The 25,735-nt window shown below is 39.0% G+C and overlaps 2 protein-coding genes across 3 annotated transcripts in view; one reads left to right on the top strand and one right to left on the bottom strand.

Annotated features, from left to right (window-relative positions):
* The window catches only part of LOC136882144 (uncharacterized), a 504,614-nt gene that overhangs the window by 127,128 nt on the left and 351,751 nt on the right, over positions 1-25,735 (top strand). The gene's annotated exons all lie outside the window — the stretch shown is intronic.
* The window catches only part of hdly (hadley), a 111,433-nt gene continuing 98,246 nt past the window's right edge, over positions 12,549-25,735 (bottom strand). For both annotated transcript variants that reach the window (XM_067154500.2, XM_068229517.1), the window contains exon 2: positions 12,549-15,503. In XM_067154500.2, coding sequence (XP_067010601.2) covers positions 14,815-15,501 — 687 coding nt within the window. In that variant the 5' untranslated portion in view covers positions 15,502-15,503 and the 3' untranslated portion in view covers positions 12,549-14,814. The remainder of the gene's footprint in view (positions 15,504-25,735) is intronic.

Below are 25,735 nucleotides of genomic sequence, written 5' to 3'. Positions count from 1 at the left end.
CTGAAATGAACTGTCGAATGGCTTTTAGTGCCGGGATATCCCAGGAAGGGTTCGGCTCGCCAGGTGCAGGTCCTTCTATTTAACTCCAGTAGGCGACCTGCGCGTCGTGATGAGCATGAAATGATGATGAAGACAACACATACACTCAGCCCCCGTGCCATTGGAATGAACCAATTAAGGTTAAAATCACCGACCCGGCCGGGAATCGAACCCGGGACCCTCTGAACCGTAGGCCAGTACGCTGACCGTTCAGCCAACGAGTCGGACAGGAACAAGCTGGAACAAAAGGAGACGCAATGCAGATTCTCAAGGGAATGGGTGAGAAAAATTATCTGTGAGATCAGACTGTAAGACACATCTTCAGAGACAGCGAATTTCTTTCTAATATCTTGTAAGGAAAAATTGTTAGAATGAGGGGAGAGGGACGGCGAAGAGAGACTTGGTTATGTAAACGAATCGTATCAATGGATTTTCATTGTAATTTTTGTCCTAAATGGAGAATAATAATTGCTTTCACGCAAATCAAGAGTAAAATTAGTGGTAAATGAATAAATACCATTATTACTAGAGAAATATAGATACATAACTGCGGTGACTATTTCGCTTTAGACACGACTCTCTTTTGTTTCCTTCTTGGGGTACTGGGATAGCACCCATGAATGGAAGTACTGTGTTCGTGACTTCCCATTATCTTTGTCCATCATGACTAGCGCGGGCAGTTCAAACAGAAAAATGGAGGTGAAAAGTATACCGCAAGTAACACAAAAAAATATTTTTGCTCAAAGAAAAATAGCATGATCCCGGGACCAACAATTACATATCAAGCAAAGCAAAGATGTTCAAGGAAGTTAAGTTAAGAAGTTAAGTGAGCAAAGACTGCACACACAAAAGTGTTACATGAACAAATGACATACTGAAGCGCTGTGACATTGTAGAATTCATAGTCGTAATGTAGCAAAGAATGTATGAAATAAATTCCTCTAGTAATAATCATATTTTTTTCTTTTCCAACTCTTAATTTGTTTAAAAGCAATTACTATCTACTATTTAGGACAATAATTATAATGAAATTTTATGGATATGATTCGTTCACGTAGCCGAGACACCTATTTTAAAACCTTGCCTACCGGAATGACGTACATCTTATACAGAGTTCAGACGGGAGTGTTCAAGACAGAACTCTTTGCCTGTAGTGGCAAAGCTTAGCCATATTATGGAATAAAATATTGTATCCAATAGCCTCTAAAGTGACCAGTTTGTCTTAGTTGTTTCGAAATTCCGTCCGAGCCGTAAACATCTCACTTATAACGTAAAACATCAATTTACTTGCCTGTTGCGTAAATAACTTTCTCATTTTCTTCTATTTACGTAGTTTCATACGTAAAATGTTGTTTTCCATCATCAAAGAAATACCGCCCGCAGTTCTGCCCTTTTTTTCTCCCCTAGTACCTTTATTTAACAACGTTTACTCTCGGTATCTCCTCAACCAATGCCCTGCTAAGTAATCTGATCTTAGAACAGAAAAGCCTGTTCACTTCTAGCCAGCAAATGAGCTTAGCGCATTGATATTCAAACAGTTTGGTCCCGTTTGTTTATGATAATCGAATTTCGTTTACTCAGCTCGTCTTTCTCCTTTTATCATTGAAATCATTTCTCCGCACTCTACCATATGTCAGACGTGTCACGAGAATTTCTTACTCCAAACTTGCGTCTGATGTCAGTATGTACAGGGTGTTTTATAATTAGTAGCACAAACTGAAACAGCTATAAGTACACGGTACTAGAAGCAAAACCATCTTAATAAAGATAGATCCGCAAACGAGCAGTTTCCGAGATAATTTATAACTTGTGGTTACCAAGTTATTAGATAGGGGCTGCAGGGCCGAGGCGGTAAAGGCGTACTCGGTTCGCCCGGAAGGACGTGGGTTCGAATCCCCGTCAGGAAATCGAAAATTTAAGAAAGGAGATCTCCACTTCCGGAGGTTCATATGGCCCTGAGGTTCACTCAGCCTACACCAAAAAGGAGAACCAGGTTAATTCCTTGGAGCAAAGGCGGCCGGGCGTAGAGCTAACCACTCTACCCCATCACGTGCCGCGGTTAACAATGGTGGAAACCTTTACCTTCCACTCCTCCAAGGGCCTTCATGGCCTGTACGGAGGTGTCTTTATCTTTGTCAAGTTATTAGATACTTTGGTAGAAGTGCAGTTGTTTTTAATGTACAAGAAAACACTCTTACTTAGTCTTACCCCACGAGTACGTACACTGTACATTCATTGTAACATGTAACTGTGACGTACTAAGTAAGAATCATCAGTCGATAAACTGACAAACTCTCCATGCCACCCTTTACTGTGCTAATCTTTTAATTTCTACGTAACTATTGCATTTTACATCTGCTTGTCATATTCATACCTTGGTCTACCCCTACCATTCTTACCGCTTACACTTCCTTCAAAACCCAACTGAACAAGTTCTGGGTGTCTTAAGATGTGTCCTATCATTCTATCTCTTCTTCTCGTCAAATTTAGCCAAATCGATCTCCTCTCACCAATTCGATTCAGTATCTCTTCTTTCGTGATTCGATTAATCCATCTCACCTTCAGCATTCTTCTGTAATACCACATTTCAAAAGCTTCTATTCTATTTCTTTCTGCGCTAGTTATCGTCCACGTTTCACTACAATGTCACGCTCCAGATGAAAGTCTTCAGAAACATCTTTCTAATTTCTATATCAATGTTTGAAGTGAGCAAATTTATTTTCTTAAGAAAGCTCTTCCTTGTTTGTGCTAGTCTGCATTTTATTTTACTACCCAAGTAACAATATTCATCTACTTCCTTTAAAACTTCATTTCCTAATCTAATATTACCTTTATCACCTGCCTTCGTTCGACTGCACTCCATTACTTTTGTTTTGGATTTATTTATCTTCATCACGTACTCCTTACCTAAGACTTCGTCCACACCATTCAGCAACTTACCGAGATCTTCTGCAATCTCAGTTAAAGTAACAAATCGGCAAATCTCAAGGTTTTGATTTCCTCTCCTTGGATTGTGATTCCCTTTCCAAATTCCTCTTTGATTTCACTTAGTGTCTGAGATAATGGAGAGTTTACTTTTTTATTATGTTAATTTATACACTCTGCTATGCAAGTTAACACAAAAAGGACCGGCATTACATATCAGTCTAGAAGGACCATACGGGTCATTCTGACCAGTGGTAGTTTCATTCAGTTTTTACGTTTGAAAGTCTAATGAATTATAGTATGATGTCTGAAGAGGCCACTCCTGTGGGTGGGGGAGGTAGAATAACACCCATGGCATCCTCTATCTGTTGTAACAGGCGACTAAACGGGGCCCCATGGGCTCTTAACATTGGAGTGCAGGTTGGTGACCGCGGAGCCCTTAACTGAGTCCTGGCATTGCTTCCACTTACTTGTGACAGGCTCCCCACTTTCATCTATCCTTTCCGGCCTACTTTGGTCAACTCTTGTTCTTTTCCGACTCCGACGGTATTAGGCTTACAAGGCCTAGGGAGTCATTAATCTTCATACCTTGTCTTTCTTTGGCCGATACCTTCATTTTTCGAGGTCTCAGATCCCTTCCATTTTTTCCACTCATTAATGTTAATAACGAATAAGGTATAACATACAATTTAAATGAAAAAAATATTGGACAGAGAGAACGAATAAATTATCTAGAGCTCAAAATGTAACCAGAAATACATACAACAAGAAATGTTTGTCAATAAATACAAAATTGAAACATTATAAGACTGTAGTCCAACCTGAAATAACTTATGGAAGTGAAGCAAAGTAAAGTCATCTCCGTACAGGCCATGAAGGCCCTTGGAGGCTTCCACTATCTGTAACCTCGGCACTTGGTGGGGTAGATTGACTAGTGCTACTCCCGGCCACCTTTGCCCCAGGGAATTAACCTGTTACTCCTTTTTGGCGTAGGCTGAGTGAACCTCAGGACCATACGCACCTCCGGAAGTGAAAATCTCGTTTCTTAAATTTTTCGACTTCTTGAAGGGGAATCGAACCCACGTCCTTCCGGGTAAACTAAGAATACCTTTACCAACTCGGCTAGGCAGCCCCTTATGGAAGTGAAACATTATTTAAACTGAGGCAAAAGAATAACATAGACGAACCTTTAAAAATAGAAAGAAGAATAGTAAGAACATGCATTAATATGGAGTACCAAAATGAAGGAGTAATATATCATCCCAAATACAGCAGTATATTAGGAAATAGAACCTATAACGAATTGCATAAGAAAGAAGAGAATATCATTCTTTCGTCATCTGTTGAGAACACCTCAAGACAGGTTAATACGCAGAGTATTGGAGAAGCTTTGAAAACAATAACCTGTCTGTATAAAAGAAATAAAAGAAGACATGAACGAATTAGACATAACACTGGAGGATTTATAGAATAAATCAAAGTAAATACATTGAAGAATAGTAAAATTAGATTCCTACCAAAATGTGATAAAAGAGAAACAAGTAAAAGATTATTTTCAGAAGAAGAACGACAATGACGATCAGTTAGAATGAAGAAATACTGGAAGAACAGAAAGGGAAGAAAAACATCAAACATCATAGAAAACCGGAAAAACGGATGGTCGCCTCTCTTCAAACAATAATCACCGCCACCACCAGTATATCAAGTTAAGAAATTTTAAGCATCCTCCACCATGAATTTCACATGTAAGTAATAATAAAAGCATACTTTTTGTATCTGAAGCTTGAGTGATTGACTAAACGCCCAGTAGCAAGTACTTCCTGTGGGACTTGACTCGAGTTTGTTATGGACTCATGTATATACTGCTGTCCTGCTTGAACTATATCTCTCTCAACATTTTCACCCTCGTCTGACTTAGTTAGTTCCTTTAGTTTGGGGTGTATAGGGGGCATAATAACCATCAGCTAGGTCAGTTATTTCATCAGAGACAGTATCTTCTTCACCTTCAGACTCTGTATCTGGTATAATTCGTAATAATTCGTCATCTAATTGAAAACGTTTACATAGCCGTGGTGTGTTAAATGCTGATTTTTATGGAACAAGAGATTATGGTTTTGTACCTAGCTCGATTATTATATATACTTCCATAAACAATGAAGTAAGAACGAAAGGAAGCATCTTTCAGAAGGAAATAAGGCACAGATGGCATGATGTATTATTCTCGCTTTCTCCTGGGTTACAAACGGCAAAGTTTTGAGATATTTTACTCTTACAGTATGCACCGATCATTATGATCAGTGGTGGTCCTTTAAGGTGATAACTTTAATAAATCTCTTTCCATACACAACATGTGACAATAAAGCTCGCTGAATAGTCCTGTACTATCAACATAGATTAAAAATGCACGACAGTGACCTTACTGTCTTTCGAAATAGTCCCCTCCCATAACTATTCACTGCTGAGATCGGCGATGCATGTCCCAGAAACTTAGCAAGAAGACTTCCTTTGGGAAGGTGTTCAAAAGCCTCGTCACGTTTCGTTTCGGGGTCGTACCTGAGACACCTGGTTTCATCCTCAGTGACAATAGAGTTCAAAAAATGTGGTGTCACATCCCCCGTTTCGACAAAAACCTGTGAAGCCTCCAAACGTGCCTGCTTCTGGTCGTCAGTCAAGTATTATGGCACAAGACGAGAACGTGTTTTCCTCTTCCCTAACTTCTGGGTAACGATTTGTCGCATGGATTCACGGTTAATCTACAGTTCATCCGCTATCGTGCGCACAGTTAATCGCTGATCGTTGTCAATGTTTTCGTTACTGACGGCGGTCGCCAGTCTTCCGCTACGGGGGTTGTCAGAAACACTTTCCCGGCCTCCTCGAAAAGGGGCGAACCACTCGCGACACACACTTCAAGGACAGTGCTTGATCTTCATAAACACGTACCAGCATCGCATGCGTTTCTTTCCGTGTCTTGCCAAGCTTAAAACAAAACTGGCTGGGCTGAGTGGCTCAGACGGTTAAGGCGCTGGCCTTCTAACCCCAACTTGGCAGGTTCGATCCTGGCTCAGTCCGGTGGTATTTGAAGGTGCTCAAATACGACAGCCCCGTGTCGGTAGATTTACTGGCACGTAAAAGAACTCCTGCGGGACTAAATTCCGGCACCTCGGCGTCTCCGAAGACCTTAAAAGTAGTTAGTGGGACGTAAAACAAATAACATTAATTATTATTATTAAAACAAAACTGTACGTTGATATCTTGGTCGTTCATGTTCCTGTTCGCAGTTCAGAACCAACGCACTAAACACGCACAGTGTCAAACAGGTCTTACACGGCACAAACACGATGCTCAACTGAACAACGTTGGGAGCAGATGCTCAAAACCTGCTGCTACGCAGGTGTAGCTTTGCGTGTCGCCAGTGTTGGCGGATCGACCGTTCTAACTTCATTCACCGAACTTTATTGTCACAGGTTGTATACGATATACGTTTGACCACATAATTTGTTTTATGTAGATCTTATGGTGACGATGGGATAAGAAAGGACTAGGAGTGGGAAGGAAGCGGCCGTGGCCTTAATTAAGGTACGGCCCCAGCATTTGCCTGGTGTGAAAATGGGAAACTACGGAAAACCATCTTCAGAGCTGCCGACAGTGGGTTTCGAACCCGTTACCTCCCGAATGCAAGCTCACAGCAGCGCGCCCCTAACTGCACGGCCACTAGCTCGGTTATAAGTTTGGTGTTTGACGAAGAATGGGACCAGCTGAACCAAGGAAGTCTAGACGACTCGGTGGACAATATGGCTCAAAGGGTGTGGGCCTGCATCAGTACCTGAGGAGGTGAGACTCGATTTGTAGAGTTGGATTGGCTGCCATAGGAAATCCTTTTGGTAAAAGCGCAGACAGTAGGGTTTTGTATGTTCTTGTTTCAAAATAATGTATTTCTTTGCCGTGTAATATGTGTGCTTTCATCTTCCTGTACCGAAGTAATAGCACGGCTTACTGTCTGGCAAACACCAGAGTGGTGCAAAACTTCTTTGATGTGTGTATTATTGCATACAGATCCACTTCCTACCCATCACTGTTGCCAGCTTATCCCTTTTGGTGATAAGCCAATTTGCCTGCTCTTCATTTCCATTTGCATTCAAAAGCTCCTTGTAATTCAGTGAGTTACCTTGCATTCGGGAGTTGATGGAATGAAACCCTACGACCGGAAATGCTTACAACACTTTCCGAGGCTTCTCATTTTCGCACCAGGTAAAGGTCAGGAGTCTACCTTAAATAATGTCACGGCCGCTATTTTCCTAGCCCTTTCCTGTACCAGCATCCTCGAAAACTTATTAAAAAGGTCATCAGGCCATAGACTGGTTTGATGCAGCTTCCCATATCCTGTGTTAACCTTTCTACATAACTACATCCTATACCCGCTCTAATCTGTTTGTGATATTCATACCTTAGTCTACCCCTATTACTCTTACCGCCTACACTTCCATCAAAATCCAACTGAACAAGATCTGGGTGTCTTAAGATGTGCCCTAAGATTCTCTCTCTTCTTGAAAAATCAGCAGCTTATATACCCGAGGGGATGTTTCGAGAAGGTTCTGGATTAAATCCGGACACACCCTCTCATTTTTATTGGCCGAATAAAAATCTGCAAGGAGTCTGTGATAGGCTGAAAAATAAATACAAACATTACTAATTGGCCAGATTCAAAAGTTGGTGGGATGAGAAGGAAGTGTTGCAAACTTTGAAATAACAATCTTTTTTTTTTTTTGCTATTTGCTTTACGTCGCACCGACACAGATAGGTCTTATGGCGACGATGGGGTAGGAAAGTCCTGGGAATGGGAAGGAAGCGGCCGTGGCCTTAATGAAGGTACATCCCCAGTATTTGCCTGGTGTGAAAATGGGGAAACCACGGAAAACCATCTTCAGGGCTGCCGACAGTGGGGTTCGAACCCACTATCTCACGGATGCAAGCTCACAGCTGCGCGCCCCTAAGCGCACGGCCAACTCACCCGGTACTGGTAAAATTCAGCCAAATCAATCTCCTTTCACCAATTTGATTCAGTGCGTACATATTCGTGATTCGATCTACCCATCTCACCTTCAGCATTTTTCTGTAACACCACATTTCAAAAGCTTCTATTCTCTTTCTTTCTGAGATTATCATCATCCATATTTCACTTCCATACAATGCCACGCTCTAATTACCAATGTTCGAAGTGAGCAAATTTGTTTTCTTAAGAAAGGACTTCCTTGCCTATCCTAGTATGTATTTTATGTCCTCCTTACTTCTGCTATCGTTAGGTATTTCACTACTTAATAATATTCGTCTATTTGCTATTCTAATATTTCCTGCATCATTTGACTTTGTTCGTCTGCATTCCATTATTTTTGCTTCGGATTTATTAATTTCCATCCTGTACTTCTTCTCCAAGACTCTGTTCATACCATTCAGCAATTTCATCATATCTTCTACAGATTTAGGTAAAATACCAATATCATCGGCAAATCTCAGAGTTCTGATTTCCTCTCCTTGGATTCTGATTCCCTTTCCAAATTCCTCTTTGATGACCTTTACCTCCTGTTCTATATAAAAATTGAAAAGTAGAGGGGATAAACTGAAACCTTGCCTCACTCGTTCCTTGATTGAAGCCCTCGATTCTTTTCACTCAGACTGACTTTTGTACAGATTGTAGATAATTCTTCAATCTCGTTATAGAGAGCTAATTTTCCATCTTGTAGATAATTCTTCAATCTCGTTATAGAGAGCTAATTTTCTTTCTATCTTGTAGATATTTTATTCTTTATAGTGAGCTAATTTTCCATCTTGTAGATAATTCTTCAATCTCGTTATAGAGAGCTAAGTTTCTGTCTGTCTTGCAGATAATTCTTCTTTCTCATTATAGAGAGCTAATTTTCTTTCTCCCTTGTACATAATTCTTAAATCTCGTTATACAGAGCTAATTTTTTTTTAAATCTTTTAGATAATTCTTCTTTCTCGTTATAGAGGGCTAATTTTCTTTCTGTCTTGCAAATTGTACCGGGAGGTACACCTCAACCCCGCACATTTAAAAGAAGCGCCTTAAGGAATCCTATCTATCAGACAAAACGTGAAACAGCTACTGCATGAAGTTGGGATATTAATCAGAATATGTCACTCATAAATAACAGAGTAATGTGTTATTTTAAAGTTCCCTAAACTGACTGGATTTATTTCTTTTGTTTTGGTGTACAGCAAGTAGTCCGAACCTTTCTCCATAAATGTCCTTAAAAAAAAAAAACTGAGGTCATGCATTCTGGTGCAAGGGGAAGAATTTGTGATTTAAAGAAGTTTTGTGTTTCTAGGTTTTCATAACTAAATCAACGTTCATTTATTTTGTTATTTCATCGAGCTCGATAGCTGCAGTCGCTTAAGTGCGGCCAGTATCCAGTAATCGGGAGATAGTGGGTTCGAGTCCCACTGTCGGCAGCCTTGAAGATGGTTTTCCGTGGTTTCCCATTTTCACACCAGGCAAATGCCGGGGCTGTACCATAATTAAGGCCACGGCAGCTTCCTTCCAACTCCTAGGCCTTTCCTATCCCATCGTCGCCATAAGACCTATCTGTGTCAGTGCGACGTAAAGCAAATAGCAAAAAAAAAAAAAAAGATTGTTATTTCAAAGTTTGCAACACTTCCTTCTCATCCCACCAACTTTTGAATCTGGCCAATCAGAAATGTTTGTATTTATTTTTCAGCCTATCACAGACTCATTGCAGATTTTTATTCGGCCAATAAAAATGAGAGGATGTGTCCGGATTTAATCCAGAACCTTCTCGAAACATCCCCTCGGGTATATAAGCTGCTGATTTTTCAAGCCACCTTGTCTGATAGATCGCCGAATTTCTTAGAGTGTGTGTGTTAAGACAGGAGGCGGGGTGCCCCCAATTTTCTATCTCTGAAGCTAGCTCCGCAAACTTACCCGAGGGGAAGGTCCTAATCTTCAACTATGTAACTATTTGTTTTCTAAAATGTAAACTTTCTTCCTGCTAATGTAAAATTTATAGAGAGTGCGTTACCCTCTCGAGTTCCCCTTCAATTTATCTTGAGGTGACAACGATTTTGTAACTGTTTCTTTTCCTGTAGGTAATGCATTAAATTAACCTTTCATTCTAGTCACCTCAGTAGCTTGGGATTAGCTTCCGTATCATCGAGCCGCGAGCCCAATTAGGGTTTTATACTTGATTTTCAAGGAGTGCAAGTGTACGCCTCCATCCATTTCGAGTTTGGGCCAGTAATATTAACATGTTCTTCCTTTTCACGAAGTCCCAGTAGTATGGGTATTAGATACCTCTGTGTAAAGGTATTGTAAATTGTAGGTTGAGCCGAGAGGGACCAGAGATTGTAAGGTTTTGTGTAATGTAGCCTTGAGTAGGCTGTAAGAAATCGGGAGCCAGTCTCCTTTGTTGAATTCGGAGAGCTTGTAAACTCTTTATGGTTTTTGTGTGATACTAGTGGTGCCTTTGGAAGGCCGTAAATTTGTAACGGTTGGAGCAAAGTGCTCTGGAAATTTGTGTCTAATTAAACGCTACATCGGCGTCATTGTAAACTTGTTAATTTGTAGCTTGAAGCCTAAAACTGTTAAATTCACTATTCTGGGCTTTTCTAATTCTTGTATCAAAATTGTTATTGTACCTGACCTTTTTTTTCTTCACCTAGTGAAGAAGCTTGTTAAGTTTGAAATTTGAAAAGGAATATAACCTTTATTTAAAGTTTTAAATTAATTTTGATATCGTAGTTAGACCCACTCAAGCCCACACCTTCTTTCACCTCTCTCTGTGATCCACGAAACCCTGGTAACACAGATAATTATTCCTTCTCGTTATAGATAGCTAATGTTCTTTCTATCTTGTAGACAATTCTTCTTTCTTGTTATAGAGAGCTAATTTTCTTTCCATATTGTAGATAATTCTTCTTTCTCGGTATAGAGAGGTAATTGTTTTTCTGTCTTGTATAGAAAAATGGAACGATAAAATTAACATCCAGACATTCTAAGTAGTTTTAATTCAAAAATATCTGCACAGGTTAGCCGAGGGCATATATTATTATTACTGTAAAGTATCAAGCAGACTTATAGACGCTGCTGAAGCAGCATTGTCGCTTGTTTCTTTTTATATTCTTCCACATCCTAGTGATAGACTAAAAATTTCCGATTTCCTCAAACTTCAGAGTATTACACACATACAAACACACATCTTTGAAATATACAGTAATTATATTCGGAAATTGTAGCTATATTAAAATATGAAAATTAAAAGTGCATTATTTCATTTCATATTTACTAAAATAATTTGAACTCCTCTATTATTTGTCCATTCATTCATTTTGTTTGTGACAGGCAAACAAATTCTCCGTGCAAACAAACATGGAAGTAAACAACAGTACAAACAGTGGTCGAACTCGTTCTGAATTGAGCGTTATCAGCTTCTGGCCCCAAAATATCGCCTTCTGTTTTACATATGAACATAATAGCCACATTCCTGAAGTAATCTAAAGGTACTTCGTACAGTAATTTCAAATGAAGTCGAAATGCAAATTATTTATCCTGGAAAGCTAGCCCAACACCATTTTCTATACAACCCATTTAACTAACATTGATTTATATTTAAATTCATTGTTGTAATATCAGTTTCATTTTGCTAACAACGAAATATGCATTGAATCTATTTTGTTCAAACTTCGTACCTTACGTGTCATATAATTGCAATACTTCAAATTTTTCTTAGCACACTCCGGACCAAGCCTATATTTTGTTCTTCGCTTCAAAAACCAGGCAATATTTTAGTGCTATTTCAAAAATTGCTGTTCTATCCTGCTGATTGTATTTTAAATATGTAACCTTGTATCTTTATATTTCACTTACTGCATTCAAATACTCTGAATAGTGTACAAGAATTGCTAGGTTCTTTATCACTGTGTAAACTGAAGCATGAAAATGTGTTAACCAATTAATTTCATATACAGAATATAAAAGAAATGTAAGCTACATATTAAATAATATTTGCTGCCTGATGAGAGATTCATAAATAATAATATTGTTTCTTGGTGTGGGAAATTGTACCCCTCGTCAACATTTTCACTTAAGTACCTAGGCCTAAAGTATGAAAATTATTTTTATAACGTTACGATTCAGGCTTACTGGAAATATTTACGATACATACCTTCATCCATTTCATCTATTTGACTATCATAATCGATTGTATCTTCTTCAGTATGAACTATTTCGACTATTATGTATTTTCTTCACCTTTTTCGAGCCATCTCTATTTTTACAACCATAGATGGTATGAAATCCTTTCGCTTCTCTGAACTGCATCCTTGATACGTGAATGATACGACGAAAACTGATGTTAAGTACCATCTAACGGCAGAAATTTTTATTACAGAGTACCATTGTCATAGCTACTGTATATACAAACCTGCAAAAATTTCGGGCGGGGCTTTTAAACAAAATCTCATGCTCGAGCCAATAGAAACTATGGAAGAGTCTATGACATAGTTAATAGAGTATTCAGATGGAAATGGGGTAACTTATTAATAACAAGAACATATTTGTTTCTCTTTTTATATTCTGTAAGCGAATTTTACTTCTGAGCACATACTGACAAATAGTTAGTCAATAAAATTTTTCACACAATGGCATTTCCAAAACTTGTAATTGCGTTAGACTTGCTATGAGTACGTACAAGTATGGAAGGCTGATTTATAATTTTAAGAGTATGTATAAATTATATTTCTTGTCCATTCCTCCTGCAGTATTTTACCGTAATTGAAAGACTTCGATGCACAAAACCCTGCTTGTCCTTTTGCTGCACAAATTTAAACATATAAAATGATGTTTGTTAAATCTGTTCATTTTCTTCACTCTCTCCGTTTCTCGAGAAACAAAACCTCTGGTTCTATATATTGTTCACAAGTGAGTAAACAAAATTGTACTCCTCATTAGTTCATATCTTGAAATTTAAAAAAATCGTGTGCAATTGTCCACATTTAATAATAAATACGTTACTTATCTAAAAATTAATGATTTAACAAAAACATTAATCTGTTCACTTTGTTTACGAAACTCCGGTCGTATATTTTTCTACGAAATTATTTTTACACATTTCCATGAACAAAACTTGTGATTTTTACACATTTTTCTTTGCAAATCTGTAGATTTTCATTCGAGAAGTCTCTTCTAATTCATGGTAAAATAAAAAGTAAGGTAGCAGTAGTTGTTACTTGAAATTCGTATTTCAGTTCAACAACATTATCATAAATTGGGTTTCAAGGAACAGCTACTTCCGTAATTTTTATTTCATCATGAATTTAGTTTGCCGAATAAGGACACAGTGCTCTACTATTTTTGATTTGTACTTTTAATAACACAGTTAAAAGGCACGAAGCCCAGTGTATTTCCAAGACAAGGAAAATATTGAAAATTTTAGAACCTGACGTTAAAAAGAAAAAAAACATTTTTGTATAACTGTGTAAAATAAATTTACAAATACTTTCATTAAAAATGTATGCTAGTGAAATACAAATTTTAAAAAATGGATTTTTGCTCTTCTGTTAAGTTCGATATTTGTGGGGCACAGTGCCTCTTACCTCGAATGCACAGATGATATATATTAAATAAATCTGATTATGTTTGGCTCAAAGGTTAGAACTGACCACCAATTAAGAAACATCCATAAAACTGGACGGCATCATCACGAAATGTATTCGTCAAAGAACTGTAGATATAATATCGTCACTGTTGTGCTCAACCCGTATCCATTATTTCCCTTAAGACTGTTCATGCCTTCCAACCACATATTGATATGCATCCCATCAGAACAATTTTCGTTGAGGTCATTTTCCTATGCGCGCGTGTAAAAGAAAATTAAGCTTTAATACTCTAGGAGTGGGTAAATGTGAAATGCAAACATATGATCCTACAGTACGAAACAGTAAGGTTCATTTTCCTTTACACGCCCGCATAGGAAAATGAACTCAACAAAAACTGTTCTGATGGATGAACAAAGAAATCAATGTTTCCAGAATTTCATGTACTGGACAGTTCTCCTGTTCATTAACAAACTTCAATTCCGCGTCAGTCGTATACATATTTTTCGGGCCAGTTTTATTTCGCCCATCTGGTATCATAAGGGCTGTAATACAGTACCTGTATTTTCTCATCTCATAATGGGTTAGATGACTTCGGTATTCACTATTTTAAGTTTTTACCCCACTGAAACTCATCTCTGCCTAAAAATCCAGCCCCAGTCATTATTATCCTAGGATCTATTGTTCATCGACCTGTTTCGGGAAACACACACCGTGACAAAACGTATCTATTTCACACAACAAAAATATTTGATCATTATTAGTGAACTATAACAGTTAGAGAATAATTTACTTTAAATAGTCTTTGGATGTGAATGAATAGGCCTAGTTTAAATCTAAGGTTTTTCTATCAATATGAGCAGAGGTTGTAAAAAGTAACAGTGGAACATTTATAAAATTTGTTTTAGATACAAGTATTGTTGGTTTTGGGGACGATTTTCTATGATTGTGCGTTGCTGATGTCGAGGGATAAACATTCCAGTTGCTTCGGGAAGCACTAAATACAAAGTGGATTGACATAACTTGGAAAAAGACAAAACACGCTTCTACCCACAGAAAAATAATTACTGAGCATTTGAGAAAATGTGAGAACATGTTATGTTTATCTGTTCCTTCTCAAATATCTCCCTGTAGATGTGGGACATTATGCGGGAATACATCGACTGCGACGCATCCACGATGTAAAATAAGGGCAGGTACATTTCTAAGGAAGAAAGAGTTGTATGTTTATCGCGTGGAATAAAAGTTCAAGGCAAGTTTCACAGCAGATTGCGTGATTCGTCCGTCGCACGGATTAACGTCCCAGAACGCACCTTGACACCCTAATAACTCAAAACACTCGTGCCGAATTACATTAGAACGTGGAGTACAACACGATATGATGGCCCAGACGCACTTGGATGGTCCGGTAGGGATTACATTCACCGACTCATCCTTAGTACCAGAGTGTATTGCTGGTGTAGAAGATACAGGAGCAACAGTTGTCCACTCGATTTTCTGTTCCTTTTTAGATTTGGCAGAGGAGAAAACTGGAACAATTCCATGGACACTGCTACTGGAAGATGCTGTCGATTTGGCAAACGCAGTGGCTGGAAAGACGTTGCTCTTGAATGAGTCCGTAGCATCGTTGACGAACACTATACGGTCGTCGTCCAAATCGTGCACACGGTTGTTGAAGTAGCTCGGTTTCCATTGCTGGTAATGACGCTGTTGTTGTTGTTGTTGTTGTTGTTGTTGCTCCACGGGTTGTGAGTAGTAAACCACACGGCTCCTCCCAGAGTTCCTCCAGTAGTTTGGTTTGCTGTACTGCTCGGAATGAGCGTCTGAAATCAGGGCGCCACCATCAGCACCCCAGCTCAAGGCAGAGTCCACGAGGAACACCGAAGGCAGGATCAAACAAAACATATTCGTCATGGCTGTAACAAACCAAGAATGCAAACTATTAGCGTTAGATTTAGTGTTATTTATTTACCACAGTTTCTGTACAATTTCTGTTCAATTTCTGTACCCTACCCCCCTACCAGGGGTCTGCGACCATAAACCAAGGGGTTCACGTTAATAATACGACAATTTAAGGGGATCGGTACAGTAAAAAAACCTTCAAAAATTTGATTTTCAAAGTATTTTTCTATGTTTAACTGCACTCTTCTAGTTCATTTTGGTGAAAGAATTATTTAAATATATGCACTAGTTAAGGATTTTGGAAAGTGTACCCAAAAACTGGATTCTGTGAAAAGACAATTGTGAAGATTGCCACAAATGATACAATTATGATATTAATGATGGATGAATAGTAGGTCGACTATGCTGCAAAAAATGGGCATGAATCCTGGTGTCTTTTGCGAACGTACAATGCCACAAGGGGATGTGTTGCTTATAAAGTCTGCTCAAAAATGGTACGAGAAGCCACAAAAGAAGCCAGACAAAGCAGAAGAAGACTGGAAAATGAATCCCAGAAAATTAGTTTAGAAGGGACATCCTATGCCTCAGGAGCATTTTAGCAACCACTGGAAGACTGCTGTGTCTTTACAGGGGTCATATAACTTTGCAGCTCATTTTCTCAAAAACTATATTTTTCAAAACCATTTCCCTTGTAACTCCTAAATTATACGGTGTATTACAATTCCACTTTTCTCTCATGATCTTAGTGATAGAGTCTACAAAACTGACTAAGCTCATGTGCCTAGGGTTGATAATTGTTTGGAAAAAATATCCCCATACAAAAAATGACCAAACATGCAATATTTAAGTAACACAAAATTAAAAATACTAATTCTGCAAATATAGTTCTGGAAGTGGTCAATTTTGTAGCTGTAACTTCAATCAGTACAATAAAAAAAGTAAACACTAATATATTGATAAATGGCCCAGCTATGAGCGAAACGGTGTGTACAGACACACAAATAGCCGGCATTCTGAATAAATAATTAATTAGCGAATTTGATAATGCCAAAATCAATCATGATATATGTGCTTGCATAGTAAACATGTAGTATGCTTCATTTAGAAAGTTTCGTTGTTGTACATACAATAGAGGCTGATATAAAAATTATTTAAAATGTCCAAATTCTGAAGGTTGTTTACTGTACCAATTCCCTTAAGTATTTGTAGAGTGAAATTTTATTATACACACACAATTCATAGATCATCTATATATTAAAAGGGTTTACTAAAAACAGTTGTGGAAAATCCGTCCATCCGATTTTTGTTGTATTCTCTCCGGAATTACCTGCCGGTGAATCACGAGACATTGATAGTTCTCTAAGTTCAGCCAACTTTAAGAAATCATAAAATCGAATCATTAAATGATCACTCCAATAACTGCAGGCGAAGGTTTACCCCAACCCGCAATACATTCCGTACTTAGCAGGTTGCTAAGCGACTAACACTTTCACTAATATTCTGATATACTATTTGCATCCTAAGTTATGTCATTGTATGCAGCCATGTTTGATTACTACCTGTAAAGCCAGAGAGTATACACTTCCTCTGATCATGGAAGAATAATATTGTCTGCCAGATACTCTTTGATTGTCTGACTTTCCCAAGATTCTGAATATACTCAACAGATGACAGAACGTTCCTAATAGCTTACATGCTGCTGAGAGAAAAAAATCTACGTTCAAACCGACCCCATCATGACATACGTCTTAGACATTATCTGGGAACACCTATCGAAGATGTTCTCTACCTGGCAAAAACTCTCCTTTGAGACTAACCTGTGAGCTCACAAGACAACCGTTCTACGAGGGTGAGTCAATAAATTAAGTCGCAAACATGTGTGTGCCTTACACCATTTGAAATTACGCGCGCGAGTTTTGCCATAAGATGGCAGCATATGTATGCTTGTCGTACGACATCTCGCGGGCACTCAGTCAGTCAGAGGCTGCTAGTGCACGATGGCAAATGTGTTGCATGTCTGTACACGAGAAGAACAGTGTGCAGTTGTGCGTTTTTTTGTGGGCCAAAGGACTGTCCACAGAAGAAGTGCATCGCGAAATGCATCCCGTCTATGGTGAAAACTCTGTGGCTTGGTTCTAAAAGGGCCAATGTCAAAAAACCTGTTTTTGAGCTATGAGCATTTGAAATTTTGCTTATAGTTTTCCAATTATTTTTTTCATCAACTAATTTTAAATCTTTGTGGAAGTTACCTTACTAAACGCTAATTTTTTCTATCGTATTCTTTAAAAATTGCCAGGTCTCTAATCTTTATTGGTAATCTAACATTATTAGCAAGGGCTTACTTAATGAAACGTTAACTGTTCGTTTAGTACTTAACAGAGGCACTGACCCTTGTAACATGTTGCAAGCCAGGATAAAACGCATTTGTATCGGTTAATATCTCACTTTCGATTTAAAAAAAAATGACATTGGCCCTTTTAGAACCAAGCCACAGAACTGTTTCTCACGGAAAGCTGTGTTCAATTGGATCCAGAAGTTTAACCATGGAAGGAAAAGCATCAGAGATGGGGAGCGCTTGGAACATCCACCGTACCGTCCTGACTTAGCCCCCAGAGATTTGCATTTGTTTAGGTCCCTAGAAATCATTTGGGTGGCCGTTAATTTGATATAGATGATGCCGTAATCTATGACTTTACACGTTGGCTGCGACAGCAACCAAAGTACTTCTTTGCTGCTGGCTTTCAAGGACTTGTAAAGAGATAGGATAAGTGCCTGAATGTACAAGGTGGATACGTGGAAAAGTGAAATAAATGTCAGAAAGTTACTTTGATTATTTTTGTGTCAATTCAGTTTTGACTCACCCTCGTGTATGGAAGAACTGCAATTAAAAATACCATTGCCTCCTTCGACACAATACCAAGCTTTACACCAAGAATTGCAGGATAAAAGAAACGAATATATGGATAGATTTTTTACTAAACAGATGGCATGTTGACGTCAGAATGGATGAACTGCGGCATACCACAACGCGCTTCTTATTAAATGTTCATAAAACCACTGAAAAGGGAGGCAAAACAATGTGACTACAATAGGCATTTCAAGACGAGTTATATGACCTAGGACAGGGATGGTGAACCTATGCCACGCGTGGCACACCACATGAAGTTTTTATATACATCTTTTACTACAGACTAGGCCTATACATATCTCGTGCATCGTTTAACCATAGTGTTTTACGAGTAAAAAAAAATACAGAAAATCTGGCCGTCAGTCAGTGAGTGAAGTTTGACTTGTGTGAAGTAGCTAGTAGTGGGTAACTATTCTTTGTGTTTAACTGTTTATTGTATACGGACCTCACAAACATGTTTTCAGTGCCGAAGAAAGAAAAACAGAAACAACGATGGTAGTGACCGGATTCTTCAGACCTAAGTGCTTGTTGTGTGTTGCTGAAGACAACATGTTATGAACCTAACATAAATGACATGACTACTTAGATTCAGCCACAAGTTTCACGCTAAATGTGAAACGATATTTCACTTAAAGTCGGAGTTTATTATTCTCAAAACTTACTTATTTAATAATGTAGGTTTGATCAATTTGCAAAATACGACCAAGGAACATGCAATCAAATGTATTTACAACATATAATAAATAAATAAATAAATAAATAAATAAATAACATGTTATGGAGCATAATTGGGAATAAGGAAAGAAAGTGGGTGTGGGGGTGGGGTTAGCCAGTCCTTAAAGGAAAATAACAAGCGGCACAGTAAACAGGTTTAGAAAAATAAACCACACTTAAAATGGCACACTAGCTGGGAAAAGTTCGCCATCCCTGACCTAGGGTAATTATAACGAATGTTGCGGAGCAGCGCTGGCCCTCTAGTTATACTAAACTAGCATGTGTCCGCGGCTTTGCCCGCGTTTAGTAATTCAACCGTTAGATGTTTCTAAACTCTTTATTTAAAAAGCAAATTAAAGCATTATATTTATTAACTCACATCTTTTTGACGTAAATTGCATGAAATACATTATTTTATTTTTATTATAATGTTACTTTCAATGCTTAAGGTACCGGGTTGATGGATGATACAGATAATATTAAAACCATGTAAAAGACCATGTTATAATACAAAATATATTGTTTCCTTAGAGCTTCGGAATAAACTATATTAATCTCCTTCCATTTGGAGGTAAGATGTATACTGTATTGTGTTTGCCTTTCGAACTCTTGAACAATCCACGTACAGTTGACAATGGCAAAAGCACCGTTTTCGAAGATGGAGTCCTACAACTTTAAGCGATTGTCCTATGTCAAAATTTCAGACATCTGTGTGTCCCGTAGGAATTTTTACACGGCGGAAAATCTACCTAGGCGAGGTGATGATGCTTGTTGTATTAGTTGTGGTGGTGATTAAGGGACAACCAGTAAACTCTAATGAGTGGAAAAGATAGAAGTGGTTCGACACTTTGGAGTTTGAAGCTATCGAAAAAAAATAGAAGGAAATGGCTTCGAAAGGAGTAAAAATGTCAGATTTCCTTCAAAGTTGGAAGAGAAAAAAAGAGCTGACAAAGACAGACTCTGCCCATCTCCAAAGAAGAAACGACGAGGACAAATGTGGCAAAAGACTTAATCATTACTGATACAACAATGCTGCTTCTTAATAGGACCAGCACAGTGAGTGGAATTTCGCCTATCCTTGGTTCTATGATTTGCAAACTAGTATAAAATACTCTGCTTGTGGAATAAATAAGACTGTAAGTTATTTTTCCCCCTTGAGAAGTCAGATTTCTTGCATCCGGATTACTTGTTTTTATTAATTTACCAACCGTCTTGTGAGGAACAAACTGGCACGACATGGATTATTACTGCTACCGTCCTTCGGTTGTCTTCAAGAATCGTGACGTCAAGCAACCAGTTGCGTGTCGAACTCTCAAACTAGTCAGACAGGAAAATATGTTAAACTATTCAGTGGAATCTAGTAGCATATTTTTTTTAATGATTCACATTTTGTAGGAGTAGAAACGTCTTTTCCTTATGTAGTCATGGATACAGTACTTTTGTATCCATCTCTTAGCACAGGCCAGAGTAAAGTGTAGCTTCCACCGAAGTCCCAGTCTCATCCATAGCTGTGACAATATGGAAGCTGCTGGGGTATGGGTGGTGCTGAGTAATGACATTCAGAGCACGACTAGTGCATCTGAGTGTTATGAAAGGTGTTGCTCATAGGGTCAGTCGTGCTGCAATAGCACTTTCTGACCCAGTGACGAAAGCAGTGGCAAACTAACTCACTCCTCGTCTTGCCTAGTACGCCTCATTTTGGTGCTGCCATTGGTTTTTGCGCTTTCCTTATAACCGCATAACCTTTGGTGGTGCTATTTGAGGATCCAACCAGCTTCTGGGCTGATGACCTAACAGACAGAGTCAGATAAGATGAAGCACAACTACAGCGAGGTACTTGGCACTGTATTCATTACTCAGTGGCGTATACTGAGGGCTACCAAGGCTATCGGTGAAGCTCAAGCCTTAAATGAGAACGATGGAAATTTAAAGCACATTATAATGTAAACATCTGACACATTGTTCCATTTACAAAACTTGAAAGCAGTGAGAAAAAACGTCGCACGTATTTCTGAGAGTAAGGCATCGAAAATTGATCTTGCAGCCCAAGCTCTGCGTTTCTCTCCCCTCCCTCGACCCACCTAGCGCGGCTTGCTGTATGTCCGATACGTGTGGGGACCGGGAGTGGGTGGGGGTGGGGGGTGAGAATAGGTGTGCTAGGCTTCGCTCCGTCAGATCGCCACTGCTAAGTAACAACTAAGCGTTACTCACCGTATATACTTCCTCAACTCACACTTCTGACTTAATTATATACAGTGGATAACAGAGTGCTGGTATTTCACTCCCGTTTACTTCTACATCCTTGTTGGAAGACACTGCAGGGCTGCTGTTATAGGAGTAATCTAGTTTTTTTCTTATAGATAGATCTGCTAAAATGAAATGCAATCTTTTAGGTTTAGTGTTCTCTTTTGTTGGTTGCAATCGAACCCATGATCATGGGTCGGACACCATCACTGATCTCCTGAGGAAGCTAATAAGCCAGTGAGCCATGGGTACAACCGCAGTAAAATTTCAAAATTTTTATTTAATAATAATATCTTGAGGGAAATTCTGGGCCCAGAGAAAAAAGAAGACAGGTATAGACTCAAATCACGCAAAGTTACGGAAAGACTGTACAACCTTGCCACAGACATCACGAAACGAAGACTAAAATTCTATGGACACGTTCACAGACTATCGTCTTCAAGGCTAACCCACAAGATTTTGACATATACTGAAAAACTGAAGAACGTATCATGGATACAAGATGTTAAAAATGATCTGGAAAAGACCCGGATAGAAACATCAGAAATACTGAACAGAAACATTTCCCGTCAGAAGATAAATAGATGGGTAGTAAAGATAGAGAATGAAGTCTCTAAAAGATCGGGGACTAAGTGATCAGAGGAAAGAAAACAGGCACACAGTGAAAGAATGGAAGCAATATGGTCTGTTAGAAAGGCGAATCCTAAATATAATGCGTGATCCAACAGAGTCCATACGCAAATAATAATAATAATAATAATAATAATAATAATAATAATAATAATAATAATAATAATAATAATAATAATAATAATAATAATAATAATAATAATAATAAAGCCTCCGTGGCTCCGGCAGCAGCGCGTCGGCCTCTCACCGCTGGGTTCCGTGGTTCAAATCCCGGTTACTCCATGTGAGATTTGTGCTTGACAAAGCGAAGGCGGGAGAGGTTTTTCTCCGGGTACTCCTGTTTTCCCTGTCATCTGTCATTCCAGCAACACCCTCCAATATAATTTCATTTTAACTGTCAGTCATTAATCACTGCCTCAGAGGAGTGCGACAGGCCTCGGCATCCGGCACAATTCCTATCCTCGGCGCAAGATGGGGGCTTCATTCATTACATCCCTTACCCGGTCAATGACTGGACAACAGGGTGTAGGCTTTCATTTTCAATAATAATAATAATAATAATAATAATAATAATAATAATAATAATAATAATAATAATAATAATAATAATAATAATAATAAAAGTGTATGGCATCTGTGTAAGTTTGGCGGTGACCTAATGAGGATAAAATGAATGGCGAGTACGTCATAAACTCCCAGTCCCCAAACCAGGGGAATTAACATTACGATGGGGTTGATTCTGAGAATTGAACTGGGGTCATCGGACCAAAGCGAAGCATTCTATCCATTTAGCCACAAAGCTGAACTTTAGTTTGATAAAAGACTTCGGCTACTATCTCCGCTGATCAGGTGTTGAGTATTGACAGTAGCAGAGGCCAGAGCAGTAGCTTGTGAAGCAGCCTTGGCAACAGCAGGATACGCCGTTGGCTTCTGGCTACAACTCAAAACACTTAAGGCTTGACGTTCACTAAATCAACCATCGAAGAGGGGTAACGTAAGTCTAGTGGTAGCCTACGTCTTGATCCCAGCACATGCCACTGTCATTAGTTCATTGCGTCGTAAAGCGGCAATCGATAATAGGAATTCCGCATGACCAACACGGTAATCTTAATTACATCACCGTGAAGCTGTGCGATTCATGAATGAGAAACAACCTTGAATAACTTTTAGTTGCATTTTATGTAGAGTACAAAGTGACTCACTTCGTACGCTGCAAGTTCATCAATTTCTTATCGGCTAATCGCTAAACAGCTTAGTGGCTATGTCTTCCTTCGCAGGCCTGGATGTATGGTTATAAATAGAGCGCGGAAACTCAAGCAGTTATTTTTACTAAAATATACAGGCAAATAAGCACTTAATATTTAGGAAATGGGCAGTAAAGTCATTTAAAAATGCATTTATAAACACAAAAATGGGCATTAAAATAAGAAAGATGCTTTAATGTAAGTTACGTAATACACGCCTGCATCATATTTTATCATTTAATGTAACGTCCTCCTGTAGATGGGGATGATAGAATAACGTCAACGGTATCCCCTGTCTGTCGTGAGAGGGGACTAGAGCCTGGGTTGGCGACCACGGCTCGCATAGCTGAGTCCGGCGTTGCTTTCACTTGCTTGTGTCTGTTTCCTCATTCTTGCCTTTCCTGTCTGACCTCGCTTGGTCAACTCTTGTTCTTTTCCAACCCTCCCTTTCTTAGCCGATATCTTCATTTTTCGAAGCATTGGACTTCTTCCATTTTCCTTCCGATTAGTATCAGTAGAGGATGGTTACCAAGTTGTTCTCCCTCTTAAATCACCACCAGCACTTAATTTTACGTAGCAAGGACGGGACCTAGCAACCCTCTCGACCATTTGGCTTGTGGAGTTCTCAGTAGAGATTTGTGTAATATGAAAATATCGTTTGTTTAATTTTTTTAATCTATTAAGTTAAAATATTTCTCTTTATTAATAATACAGATAATTGAGAAATGTCGCGAGTTTTGTGTCCCTGCCTTTATTTGCTTCCTGGACTACAAAAAGGCTTTTGATTTTGTTATGTGGGACAAGTTGTGGCAGGTGCTAAAGGAATTTTGGGTTCCACTGCACTTAATATTGTTATTGAAAGGCCTGTATAAAAACCACGCAGCAACCATAAAGGTGGATGGTGATCTCTCAGGCATTTTCAAAGTGACAAACGGAGTAAGGCAAGGTTGGATATTATCACCTCAACTCTACAACATCTAAGCACTGTGTGTCATCAAACGAGCTCTGGAATGGTGGAATCTCGATTGGTGGCAGAAAAATTAACAACCTGCGCTTTGGAGATGACGTTTCCCTCATCGCTGGAAGTGAAGAGGAACTTTCTGACCTGCTTACAAGGGTGAAGAACACTAGTCTTCAGTATGGTCTAGAGATAAACACGAAAAAGACCAAACTAATGGTAGTTGATCGGCAAGGTCAAACCCGACTTACAGGATGCCTAAGGGACCTGAATATAGTAAAGGAATTTGTTCACTTGGGGTCAGTCATCAATGACACGGGAAGCTGTGATAAAGAGGTAAAAAGACGTATTGTCGTAGGTCGTGCTGCAATGGTTAAACTTACTAAGATCTGGCAGAACCGGGCAATATCAAAAGCTACGAAGATGCGCTTGGTAGAATCACTAGTATTCTCCGTCTTGTGCGGCTGTGAGACCTGGACCGTGAATGCTAAAGACAAAAAGCGCATTGATGCCTTTGAGATGTGGTGTTGGCGGAGAATGTTACGTTTACTCTGGACAGAAAGAAGAACTAATATTTCCATTCTGGACGAACTCTGCATCAAGAAACGCCTATCTTCCCGCGTGAGTGAGTGTTACCTCCAGTTCCTTGGCCACATTTTCAGACGAGATGGTGAGAACTTCCAAAAGATCATTTTGCAAGGCAAAATCGAAGGCAGAAGACCACGAGGAAGAACAGCAAGTAGATGGATTGATCAGGCGAAGAAGATCATTGGTCTAACACTTCAGATCATATTAAAGAAATGTGAAAACCGCTCGGGATGGAGACATCTCATCAAGGTTGCAACGCGGAAATGATAGAGTTATGAGGTCACGACAGTCAGTAATGAGCAGAACGACTAATGATGATGACATTGGAATTATATATCGTTCCTTTTCATTGATTTTTGCCACATAAATAACAGCAGAAAATATCCAAAACAACTTTTAAAAGCAGCAAAGGGCATTAAATTATCAAGTAGGCTACGGAAGGTAAAATAATATTATTTGCTTTACGTCCCACCAACTACTTTTACGGTTTTCGGAGACGCCGAGGTGCCGGAATTTAGTCCCGCAGGAGTTCATTTACGTTTCAGTAATCTACAGACGCGAGGCTGAAGTATTTGAGCACCTTCAAATACCACCGGACTGAGTCAGGATCGAACCTGCCACGTTGACGTCAGAAGGCCAGCGACTCAACCGACTGAGCCACTCAGCACGGCGGAAACATGTTTATCTCTATGTGAAACTCCAATATATCTATCCAGATAAAAAAGGCATTTTTCCTATCTTCCGGGCTCCAGCTATTAAAAGGTAGCCTGTTTATTACAGGCTGTCCCTGGTGAACTGTAACTGATACATCCGATATTGTGATATCGATAGATAATCCAGTTCCTCCACTAAATGTTACAGTGATAATTATAGACCCCGGTAGAATGTAAACTTACTGAAGCGAGTAACAAGTATATAGTCTACCTTCACAACGATTATGTTATGAGGTTTGCATAAACA

Source organism: Anabrus simplex, chromosome 10, assembly GCF_040414725.1.
Source record: "Anabrus simplex isolate iqAnaSimp1 chromosome 10, ASM4041472v1, whole genome shotgun sequence".
Taxonomy (NCBI): domain Eukaryota; kingdom Metazoa; phylum Arthropoda; class Insecta; order Orthoptera; family Tettigoniidae; genus Anabrus; species Anabrus simplex.
The sequence above is the reverse complement of the archived record's forward strand: the minus strand, read 5'-3'. Positions and strand labels throughout refer to the sequence as shown.